Consider the following 12,789-nt stretch of genomic DNA (forward strand, 5'->3'; position numbering starts at 1 on the left):
TCATGTAAGTTCTCAAGCACAAAAGCAAAGAAACCCTGAATTTCTCAGCCATGTAAGTTCTCAAGCACAAAAGCAAAGAACCCCTTAATTTTGATTGTTAAGCGTTGTGAATACGGGACTTGAACTTACATTTCTATCCATAAAAAACACCTTTACCAAAATGCAAGGATTGCACAAATAAGACCTCAGTTTTGCCTATATCGTATGCTAATAATAAAGCTAAAGAGAGAGGTCTTCACTGATGGTCATTTTATTGCTTATACATCACACAAGCAATGGTCAGCAAGTAAATGGTCCTGAACCAGCATACAAGATCATCAGTGTGCGTCTCGAAGACACCACTTCAGAACCCATCTTTTGCTGAAAAATATCATGATTAAATTTCAAAAATGCGGTTGCAAATGATCCATTCAAAGAGAGTCCGTATCCTCAACAGGCAAATCCCCTGAAAAGACTGACTGTCTTTGATTGAGACAACTTCAAGCACGTGTTCATAGCACAAATCTGTAGTTTCCTCTCCCAAAGAAAAGGTTGAACAATTAGCTGATTAGGTGCTAGCCGTGCTTTTGTAAAGCTGGCCTCAATATCCACACAAACAGATCAAAATAATACAATTCCACACATCCCTGCCGTGTGCACAATCATTTTACAAACCCTTAACAATCCAAGGCATCTTACACCTGTCGTGCATGCCGCAATTGATTTAGGTTGTGGAGCTTTAAGGCTCTCTATGGCACCTTAAACCCACCTACGGGATTTCCTACGTCATTTCGCCCACCATTCTTAGGGCTACAATGTGATTTTCACCGTCTCTAAAACCCCGAGGTTCTCTGGATGGCTTTTAGTGTCCTTCAATCCTTCATGTGTATATGGTACGCCTTTTCAGGTTACAGATAATGTTCAATACGTGCAAAGACTGTCGGAATGTGAGGCTCCATGACAACTTGAATCCAGCTAATTATTCACTTCCACCTTGTTCAACAGGTGGCCAATAAACGGTGCAAAAGTACATGTGGGGGCTGAAAGTTGCGATTATGTGAATTTTCATTCCAGAATGAAGGATCTGATATTTGACTTCTGAACCTGCAAAACCCTTCTGCACACCCTGAGGTGCTCTTAATGGCTTTTAGTGTCCTTCACTTCTTCATGCATGCACAATGCACCTTTGGAAGTTATCGATACATATCTATGATGCCAAATTAGGATGGACAATACTACCACATTCGCAACAAAGAAAGTAAGGCTTGCCAGCCAAAGCTGAAAAAACACACTGGAGCCTCTAAACTCCAAGGCATATGCCCACAATAACCAATGCAATTGGGCGGCACTCCATAGTAAAAAACACATGAGCGCTTGGCGTAAAGTCAAGGTGGTCCATGGTATAATGAGAGGAATAAGGCAAAAAAACCAGACGAAGTATTGTGCTGTGATGACCTGCAAGAGTAGAAGTCAATTTACTCACCTCGAAAATGCAAGAAAGATCAAATCAAGTTCAAGGATGCCAGGAAGTGCACCTTGTTGAAGGCCACAAAAGCTACAGTTTGTATGAAGAAACAGAAGGAAACATCCTTAGCAAAGTACGTTGTCAGCACACTCTGCACAAAGAACTGGGGGACGAAAGAGACCAGGCGTTCTACCAGTGAGAAACTATGACTATGGTGCAAGTAGATGTGATAGAAATAAATCGAGAAATTATGACGGGGATCAGTCCGAGTGAGGTGATAGAATAATGCTTCGTGCAAAAACTGATCTCCATATAGATAGTAGGAGACACCAGTAAGGAGGAAAAATACGCCTCCGGAGACTGCTCCAAATAAAATCCTGCACCTGTTCAAATCAAAAAGCTCTGCCAAAAACCCGCAACAACTGAATCGAGTCTTTCTTAGGAATCTAGCATCCTCAATATGTGAGCTCTTCAAGGATTTTGAGGTCACCTTTGAAGAGCTGCTCTCAAGAGCAATCAACAAAGCCATGACATAAATGATGGGGTAGATTCTGAAATGTACTACCACACCATACCAGACAGCAGCTTCAACAGTACCTCCTTCACAGAAACAAACAAGATGCTTCATTCCTGGAGTTCCACTATGAATTTTCCAACAATCAAATAACTTGTCTTTTCTTTGTTGAGTGTCATTTAGGAATTTTTGTTAATGATTTACCTGTACCTTTGTAGAGGCAGTAAATTATCCTCAATATCATACAGCAAACTATCGCCTCGCAATTTCCTCTGGTGCCTATTGTAAAAGTGAAGGGGTTGAAAAGCCATAAAGCTGTGCATAATTCCCTTGTTTTTCCATGAACACCTTGCAAGCCTAGAATCTTGTATATTAAATGTCCCGCAAGTAAATCTGTGATTCACACACAACTCTCTCTCTCTCTCTCTCTCTCTCTCTCTCTCTCTCTCTCTCTCTCTCTCTCTCTCTCTCTCTCTCAATCAAGTGTGGTAGATTGGTTATGCCATTTCCCTCTTGAATAACAGGTCTTGAGTTCAACTCTCCTCATCGGCTAGATCTTTAAGGTCTCTTAGGATAGTTTCCTACGACGTTAAAAACTCTCTTCTTCTTCTTCTCTCTCTCTTAGTGCTGAAGTATTGCCAACTGTGTACATTGCGGTTATCCCTGTGTTTCCGTCCGATCCCTCACCGGAAGTGATTACAGTGTCAAAGGTGCAGCCGAAAAGGGTGAATCAGGTGATGAACTTGTCTATAACTGTTACAAACTTGGGCACCCCAAGTCAGGAATCTGACACGACACACGAGAGAATCACTTAAAATACTTCACAACTTTAAAATCACAGCCCGGGGCCCAAAGGTATTAGCCCCAAAATCTGGAGCCCCTTTCGGTATTTATTTTTATATTAATGCTTGCGGAAAGTACAACTCCCGAGGGGACCTCTGCTCTCAGACTCTGCCTCCAAATGCTCTGCAAAGTGAGGCCCCAAGGGTCATATTCTTACAAGGGATGCCCCAAAAGCAGAGCCCCAAAAGCAATCTAACTCAAAAGCAACCAATTCCAAAAAGCATCTAGTTTAAATCTGCCCCAAAAAGCAACAACCGCAAATTCTAGAATTTGATACAGCATGCCACGTCATCAGCTATCAATGCATAACACGGAAATCTGTCATGTCTGCCACGTCAGCACCTGTCAGTGTGAATTCCGGGCCTATCCGTACAGCCTGTGACCTGTCCACGTCAGCATCCGTATTGTTTGTCATCTGGTCCTGCCTAGGTGGTCATGCCACGTCAACAGTTTGTGACAATAACCGCAAGCAAACCTCCTCTCGGGACCGGACAACCAATAGATCTCGAATCTATCGTGATAGATCTCCTCGTACTCAAGCTCCAAGTGCAAACCACCCACCGTATGGCAATGGAACAATCTGCAAGCAATGCCACACTGTAGAGGGTGTGTACATGGCTAGGAAAGGGAGCGCTAGCAAGAGAGGGAGGGATTGTAACAGAATTGGACACTCCAAGTCAAGAATCAATCGTGAAAGCGCCAAATAACCACTTCAAAACAGTTCACGGTTCACAATAGATTTGCACTGGCTCGGCGGAGTTCTGTGCCTAGAGATATTGGCCCCAAAGACTGGCGCCCCTTTCAATATTTCTCTTTGTATCAATCAGCGTTCAAAGTAGAAGAGTGGTTGGGTCTCACTCTCAGACTCTGCGTCCAGATGCTCTGCCGAGTGAGAGCCCAATCCACTTATTTATTTTAGAAGGGTTGCCAAAAGCAGAGCCCCAAAAGCTCAAAATCAAAAGCCTAAAAATAAAGCAAAGGCTCTTTCTCTCTCACCAGCTCTCTTGAGCTTCAAAATAAAGCAAAAGAATTCTCTCTCTATCCCTCTGAAATTGTGTAGAGAAAAAGCATCAACGCTGGCTGCCGTAAATTACACCGCAAAAAGCGGGATTCTGCCGTACGGTGCCTTGTCATCATGTCTTCGCAAATTCCGGGATTCCCCTGCTGCCATTAGGGTTAGGGTTAGGGTTTCTGCAGTTTTAGGGTTTCTGGCAGGTTTTAGGGTTTGCAGGTTTTAGGGTTAGGGTTTCCAAAAATTAGGGTTTCAGCCGTAGTTAGGGTTAGGATTTCCAGAATGCTCTCGGGCAGCCACGCCATCACTTTGTGACATACCCCCCTCTTGAAAGCATTGTAATCACCCTCGATTACACCTGCAAAATAGACAGAGGCAGCAGACACTGACTGTTAGTACCTACGCACTAGGAACACACATCTAGCACATGTACCAATCGACAGTCACATCACACGACATCACAGGACATTCAACATTCAATCGGATCTTAGACCATGATTTATCGGCAATGTAGCTAGCAATCGCATCTAGATCCAGTCGGAACCTCATCGATGTCCGATTGACTAACCCCTATTGCAACCATGTCTATTCGAGATCAATTAGACCAAAATGCTGCAGTCATTTCGTCTATCAGTTCCAGCACTTAAAAAGAAGTCAAGAACAAATCATTATCATATTCAAGAATTCCATTTCATAAAGTCATACAGTAGAATACTATTAGCTCTCAGTATCCCTGAAGCTCAAAGAGACATCAGTGACTCTAGTATCAAAATCGAGGCATCTGTTGACAAAGGAGCGAAGTAACTCCTCTCTTGTGCATCCCACTGCACCAAATTTCCGGCCAAGCTGAATTCTAGGTTCCATTTGAAGTAGATTATGCTAAATCAAAAGCCCCGAGGTAAAGTTTCACAATCTGAGGAGTATCTGCTAGGTCCTCCTCCTCCATCCACTTCGCATCCAATGTAGGATAGTTCTTGAACTTAGCCAAGAACCGCCTTCGGACTTTACCTTTATTCTTGGTATCCTTATGTGCCAAAATCTGTTCAGGAACAAGGATCTCCTTGTTTTCTTCCACTTCGGGTTGCTCATCACGCTCCCCATCATCAGGGACATCACCTCCAAAAGGTTTCAAGAGACTCACATGAAATGCATTGTGAATCCTCCAAGTTTCAGGCAGTTTCAGTCGAAAGGAAACATCATTTATCTTTTCAGAGATCTAGAAAGGTCCGTAGTATCGCATACTAAGCTTTGGAAAAAGCCTCTCCTTTCCCTTTTTCTTTCTCAGGCATGCCTTCTCAAAACGTAAGAGCACCCAATCATCCTCTTTCAATTTCAAGTCGTGACGATGGAGATCCGCTGTCTTTTTCTGTCGTTCTTGAGATTTCTGCAAAGCCTCACGAACCTTGGCAAAAGCCGTGTCTAAGTCTCGCGTATACTCATCTGCTTCAAAAATCTTATCTTTCGTGCTTCGGAAGGGCGGAACCTTTGCAGCACCTTCAACAATCTCAAATGGCGCCTTCCCCGTCGAAAAGTGTATCGTGTTATTGTAGGCAAATTCAGGCAAATTCCACCAAAGGTAGGTACTTTTCCTATTGAGTCTTCTGATCCGAGATATAAGACTTCAATAAATCTAGAACCACTGAATTGGCAATCTCAGATTGCCCGTCAGTCTGCAGATGGAACGATGACGAGAACTGCAACCACGTTCTCCCAAATTGCCTTCCAGAACAAATTCGTAAATCTGGGATCCCTATCGGAGACAATCGTCTTAGGCATGCCATGTAATCTGAAGATCTAGGCCACAAAAAATCTCGCTAAGTGATCCGGCTTGACTGTTATCTTCACTGGAATGAAATGAGCCTGTTTGCTAAATCTGTCAGTAACAGTCCAGATACCATCGTGACCACTCTATGTTCTCGGGAGATCAAAAATGAAATCCATTGCAATACTTTCCCAGGGGCGGGTGGGTATGTAAAGGCTGTAACAATCCCTGTGCTTTATGCCTGTCAAACTTGACCTTCTGGCATACTAAGCAACTGCGCACAAACTCTTCCACATACTTCTTGAGTCTCAACCAAAAGAAGTATCTCTCTACCCCTTTCATGGTGGTAGCAATGCCGCGGTGACCAGTAAAAGGTGGGCAGTGGCATTCAGTCATAACCTTTTCCCTCAACGGCTATGTAACGCACAACATGGTTTTTCTCACCAAATAGCCATCCCGAATGGAATATCCCACTATTGTCTCCCCATCCCGTATCCGTGTAAAAACGTCTGCAAAACCTGTATCTAGGGCATACTGGTCGACCATATCCTCGAAGCTCCTATGATGTATCGCGGAAATAGCCAGAACCAACGGCTTCCGAGACAAAGCATCTGCCACCACATTCTTCTGTCCCTGCACATGGACAATCTGGAAGTGAAACTGTGACAAGATGTTTGCCCACCGCATCTTCTTTTCCGAAAGCTGCTTCTCTGACAAGAAGTAGCGCAAACTCTGATGGTCTGTAAAGACAGTAAAATCTACTCCGAGTAGGTAATGCCGCCACTGAGTAAGAGCATGGATAACCGCCAAAAGCTCTTTCTCATAAATCTGTGTTGTCATTTCCGGCCTTGAGAACAATCGACTCTCGTAAGCAATGACATGGCCTTCTTGCATTAAGACCGCACCCAGACTACGACCACAAGCATCACAATATACTTCAAATGACTTCTGCAAGTCCGGCAAAGTCGAAACTGGTCCCGTAGTCAATTTCTCTTTCAAGCAGTCACCTCTGTGGGTCCCCGCGAGAAAGGGACTCCTTTCTGTGTCAAGATATGCAAAGGGGAAGCAACCTCTGCAAACTTTCGAATGAACTGCCTGTACTACGAACACAGTCCCAAGAAGCTTCTAACTTCATGGACATTCCTCAAATCGGGCCAATCACGGATAGTCTCTATCTTGGCCGGATCCATTTGCACTCCCACTGCTAAGACAATGTGTCCCAAGAAGTGTATCTCTGGTAGGAAAAATTCACTTTTCTTTGCATTAATCACTAACTTGTGATCTCGTAATGCCTGAAAGACCTGAAGCAAATGATCTCTATGTTCTGCCTCATTCTTGGAGAAAACAATGATATCGTCAAAGAAAGTGCCAACAAATAGCCTGTACTCTCAAAAAATCATGTCCATCATCCGATTAAATGTCGCAGGAGCATTGGTTAAGCCAAAAGGCATCACCAAAAACTCAAATAATCCAAAAGTCGTTCGAAAAGCGGTCTTGAAGACGTCTCCCGACGCGATTCTGATCTGATGATATCCACTCTTCAGATCAATCCTGCTAAAGCACGAGGATCCCTGTAATCTGTCGAGTATATCATCGATCCTAGGAATCGGAAATCTGTTCTTGATGGTGATTTTATTGAGAGCTCTATAATCGATGCACATTCTCCAAGATCCGTCTTTCTTCAAAACCAACAACACTAGAGAGCAATACGGTGAAGTACTAGGCTGGACAAGACCCTTTTCCAAGAGGTCTTTCACTTGGTTCATAATCTCTTCATTCTGTGCTCGGCTCAGGCGATAAGGTGGCCGGTTCGGTGGTGTGCTTCCAGGTATCAGATCAATGGTATGATCTTCAGGACGAGCAGGTGGTAACTCGCCTGGTAGGCCCTCTGAGAAGCAATCGACGTGAGAGTGGAGAAAATCTTGGCATTCTTTATCAAGTTTAGACATATTTGTCCTATCCTTATCGCTCAATTCTTTCATAAAGATCGAGCAAACAAATAGACTGGATTTCATTAATTTAGAAATGGCCGAAGCCGATACAATAGGGACAGACTCGCCCTTCAGTTTAATGGCAAGTACAATGGTTCTGCCCTTCTCTGTAGTCAATGTCGCCGCAGATTTCAGCCTCCCCCATCAACGTTTTTCAGCGATAGCAAATTTCAGCCCTTATCGCCAACCAATTGCAGATTCCAATCAGAGTTCCCTAGCATTTCCAGAATCCAGTCCTTAACCTCGCAGCACCACGTATCTACAGCAAGTACCCATTAGTATCTCAACGGTACCAAGCATCCATGTCAAGTACCCGTCAGCATCTCACCATTAGCATCATTGTATCAGCATTTTGTGCAAGTAATCTAAAGCAAGTACTTGCTCTAGCAATAGAGCAAGGGTGGTTGGGACCCAACATGCTGTGTCGGCTCTCTTTTGTCTCTCTGCCTCTCTCTCGTTCATTGTGTTCAGTTCAGTTTCTCTTTTCAAGTGAAGTTAAGTAACCTTGCAAAGTACTATAGATCCAAGCCAAATCCTTAAAGACTTCCGCTGCACCTAACAGAATCTAAGTTATTACGAGTCACCTCCTTCCTCAAGGATAGTGCCTTGACATGGTGGGCTGCCCTAACTAAGAAACTTGACAGTCCCAAAACTTGGCATGACTTTAAGCTCTTTTTTTACCCAAGCTTCCTTGATGAAACCTTTGAAGTAGACATACTTGCAGCCAAGTCTAGCTTCAAGATATACCCCTCAGACACTCTTCCAACATACAGCCAAAGATTTTGGGATGCTCATCGACCAATTTCCACTTTATGAGACATTATTTTTGCAGAATGGATTGAGAAGTACACTGTAGGCCTACCTTTTCCCTTACTGTATAGGAAAATTGTTCTCAAATGTGTGTCAGCTTATGTCACATGTAAGAGTGGGTTATCACATTATGAAGAAAGAACTAGTATTTACGGACATTAGTGCTCCTTCCCAAAAGAGAAACCCAAGTTCATGATCCTCCGCCCAAGATAACCCACAACCACGAACTAATGCAGTCTCAAATACTTCTCCAGAAGAAGATCTACTTTGAGATTGTCTCAAATTCTTCTCCCGAAGGTGGTGGAGAAGCACATCCCTTCGGTGGAGCGACACATCCGAGAAGTGTTTTGCGTCTGTATCTGATCCAAACGAGTGTGTAGTGATGCGAGGCTTGTGGAAAGTGTGGCTATATGCTCCTTGATAAGAGTAAGGGCATCGTCAGATTGACCACCTCCATCCTAAGAATTTTGGCATGGTTACGCCTCAAAGGGAACTCAAGTAGGTGCAAGAGCAGGTTCCGAGACGGGTGTTCCAGAAGCTAAAACCATGTCGGAAACCGTTCCCACTCTTCAAAGCAGATCTTCTTCAAATGCTCCACTTGATCGTGGTAAAGGACGTGATTTTTCTCAAGATCGGTGTTCTAGTACTCAACAAAAGGCTCTTCATCAAATGCTTCTTCGACTTCAAAGAACTTCAAAGAAGGATGGTTTATGTACAATTTGTGGTGGTGACCATAGATGGTATCAATGTCCAAAGAAACCAAATCCATCTAATTTGGAAAAAAGAATCAATGCGAAAACATCATCCAATTCTAAACAATCAGCTTCTACTCAAGATAAAGGAAAATTTGTGGTCAATACAATTCATGTCTCGGCGGATACGACTATTCTTATGAAGCATGCTCAGTGAAACTCTTCGGTTTTAGAGCCTCTCTCAAAGCAAGTTTTGAGCCTTCTTGGAACTATCAATGGTCGCTCCATCAATGTTTTGGTGGACAGCGGAGGCTCTAATAACTTCGTCACCACTCAGATAGTTCGACAGCTTGGTTTGCCAACTCAGAAGACATCTCACTTATATGATGTGGAATTAGCAAATGCATCAATTTTAACTTGTGATGAGACAGTTCGACAGTTGCAGTTCGATATTCAAAATTATGCAGATCAACTGGATTTCGAGGTCATGCCTTTATCTTATTACGACATGATTCTGGTCAGCATTGGTTATTCCAGTACGACCCAGCACTTAGCTTTCAAGGACATACTATTAATTTGTTCAAAGATGGACGTGAACTGACTTTATACGGGCTTTATCATGCGGAAAGAGGGATTCAAGCCTCAAGTGTACAAGTCAAACAACATGATACAGTAGATTATGAAGCGAATATGATTCCCAATGCAGATATAAAAATTATTATCGATGAATTTTTGAATTCATTAACTTCTCCTCAATCAATTGATGAAGACAAAGATGATTTCAAGCAAGAAGTTTGTCCAAGTGATACTTCATTACCAGACAAAGATAAGGATATGGTTGCAGATACCGAGTCTGAAGACGACTATGCTTTCTTTGATTCTTTGCTGGATGATGATATGCCAATTGCAAGTCATGAAGTGGCAGTTTTTTAGGATGATTCAGAAGAATTTTGGGATTCATTATTGGAAGATAATTGCACCTCTTCAATGATTAGTAAAGTTGAAGTTACCCCCTTCGAAGAATGCCTTGAGAAGATTTCCTCTTCACCAAATATTTCACAGTTATTGGAAGATTTTGAACCAAAATCCTTACATCACATGAAGGATTTTGAAGATCAATCCCTTGTTGCAGTCAACCTGATTAAACCAGATTCTTCTGAAAAGTCTTTAAACAATGCAATGACATGGGATTTAGCAATCAAAGCAAAAAGGTTTTGCAAGAAGCAAAGGTTCAAGACAGGTTTTAGATAACTCAAAGACTGAAGACTTTCGAAAATGCTTTTCCATAGTTTTTTTTTTCCAAGAAAAAGATCCTTCTATTAGTTAATGAAAACTGCCCATAGGGCTACAACCACCTCTGCAAGAGAGGGCTACAACAAACATGATGGGGAGTCTCTCCCAATGAAAAAACAGCATATATACGACGAGGCTAAATCAAGAGATGGAAGGAGGGAAGAGCCACACAGGTGGTCGGTAGTGCCATCTGAGCATACCCTGGACCATGGTGAAAAAAGGCCCAGGACGCCAGAGTCGAAGGAAAGCCTCTCTACGCTCCCGCATCCAGTCGGAACTGCCCTGGAGTCTCTCAAACTATCCTCTGAGAGTATGGATCAGCTCTAGCCAAAGATCCCGAACAGTCTCTGCTAGTGGTATTGGGCGAGCCTCGAAGATGCGGAAGCAGTAGGTACGCCAGATGAACCAAAGTGTCAGGCCATTGATGAGCTCCCAACACTCCTCTCTCTCACTGCACCACTCCTGTGGAGAAAGCTCTGTAGCAGGCTAGAGTGTAGCTCGACCCCCTGCATCACTATCATCCTAATGGTGGTCCCACAGCCTCTCCCAAAAAGCTGCCAAGAACTCAATTGTGAGACCCTCCTCCTGCCAATGAGGTGTTGCAGCAGGACGAGCCTCTCTCTGCGCTGCCAGTATGTGACGTCCCAGTCGAACAGTGTACTGAAAGAAAGGGACGTCTGGATGGTCTGCAGAGGAGAAAGGGTCCCTCCAAAGCCACTCTCCAAGATCCCACTGTACTCATGCCAGTGGACAGCTCTCCCAAGCCCAGAGTCTCCAGTGGCCAGTCTCAAGAGCTGCTGGGTCGGGATCTATGACAAGTCCTCCCACAGATGCCCACCATGCGGATCCTCTAAAAACAGCACTCTGCCACCTGCGAGGCCTCTACTACAACTCGGTGTAGGCGTCCCTCACCCTGTAGCTCAAAAAACAGGGAGGGTATAGTCTCTGAGCAAGCCCAAACTGAGATGAGAACCTCCAGTCGCGTGAAGGCTCCCATCCATCTGGGCGCTGCTGACTCGAGAGGTGTGAGCCACTCAACTAGTACTACCTCTGAGATGTCCTGACACATGCTCTGCACCCCTCTCATGCCCTATAGCTGAATGGCCTGAAGCTCCCTGACAAGCCTGAAAACTGTAACCAATCACCTAGAGAGCGTGCTGGATCCTCTGCCATGGGACCCCAGAAACATGAGGCCGACTATCAACCAAATGGCCTCTCTAAGTGCTAACCATGGGGTTCCAAACAAGGGGCTGTCTCAAGCGCTCCTCCGTGCAAGTAGGCTGACGCTGCTCCAGGCCTCGCCGCAGTTGCTTCCAAGATTGGAGCAGACTCACAGCGAAGCAATCCTCCACTCTCCTTCTCAAGCCAACTCTACGCAACTCTATGAAAATCCATCAAGTCGAGGGTCGCCACGGGCCTCCAGCCTGAGGCACCCTAGCCCTAAGCGGCTGAAGCAAGAACTCCTTCCAGGGCTCCTCACCTGGAAAAGTCCTTTGACGATGAACTTCCCAAGAAGGGCTCTGCTCTGCTGTACTGGATATGATCCCCGACCCTCCCTGAGAACAAGGAAGAGTGATGACCTGCCAAGCCACTTTGGCCCCGGCAATCTGAGTGTCACGCCCTGACCAAAGAAAGTTTCTAATCAGCCTCTCTACCTGGCTGATACAAGAACTCGAGAAGATTCAACAAGAAGTGTTGTACCACATAGTAGCCAACAACGCCTGGTTGGCTACTACAACTCCGTCTGCCAAAGAAAGTCGTGCGGAGCTCCAATGTAACAACTTCCTCCTCATAGACAGGAGGAGGGGAGCAATTTGCTGCTCGCGAGACAAGTCCAAACCAACCTGACAACCCAAGTACCGAGCTGCAGTCCCTGGGGGAATCCACCTCAAACCCTCACCTGGCATCCAATCGGGCGTAAAAGCACTACCAACCGAGAAAGCCACTATCTTTCTCCAGTTGATCAGTGCGCCAGATGCACAATAGAAAGTCTCAAGAGCCTACTCACACCTGTGTAGGTTGGCCTCCTGGCCATCCAAGTACAAGGCTGAGTCGTCTGTAAACTCAGTGTCCAGTAGCTCATCTCCCCCAATAGGGAGCACTAAGCCACGTAAGCCAACCTGCTGTGAAACCAAAATCTTGCTCGTCGCCTCAGCATAGAACAGAAAGAGGAAGGGGGCAAGAGGGCAGCCCTGTCTGACCGAACGTGTGAGCATGAAGCGATCACCTCTACCTCCTGACAAAAGCACTTGGCTGTGTGCTCGTCTGTACAAAGTTGATACCCCTCTGATCCAAGCATCTGAGAAGCCCATCCTGCGGAGAGTGCCCTCCAAAAAATCCCAGTCAACTCTGTCGTAGGCCTTCTCAAAATCGAGAAGAAGAATCACCAAATCCTCATCACGGAGCCGCGCGAGGATAGAAGCCTCCC

At 44.8% G+C, this 12,789-nt stretch overlaps 1 protein-coding gene across 2 annotated transcripts in view; it reads right to left on the bottom strand.

Moving 5' to 3' along the window:
- Positions 1 to 229: 229 nt before the first annotated feature.
- The window catches only part of PNT1 (mannosyltransferase family protein), a 30,377-nt gene continuing 17,817 nt past the window's right edge, over positions 230 to 12,789 (bottom strand). Inside the window, exons 2-4 of one of the 2 annotated variants that reach the window (XM_086494272.1) lie at positions 2,169 to 2,351; positions 1,515 to 2,044; positions 230 to 1,434 (exon numbers count right to left, since the gene is read on the bottom strand). In XM_086494272.1, the coding sequence (XP_086350398.1) occupies positions 1,117 to 1,434; positions 1,515 to 2,044; positions 2,169 to 2,351 (1,031 nt within the window). In that variant the 3' untranslated portion in view covers positions 230 to 1,116. Of the gene's footprint in view, positions 1,435 to 1,514; positions 2,045 to 2,162; positions 2,352 to 12,789 lie in introns of both variants that reach the window. The other variant, XM_086494271.1, reaches the window with a different exon arrangement.

This window comes from Adiantum capillus-veneris, chromosome 21 (genome assembly GCF_014529385.1).
Source record: "Adiantum capillus-veneris isolate H3 chromosome 21, ASM1452938v2, whole genome shotgun sequence".
In the NCBI taxonomy this organism is placed as follows: Eukaryota; Viridiplantae; Streptophyta; class Polypodiopsida; order Polypodiales; family Pteridaceae; genus Adiantum; species Adiantum capillus-veneris.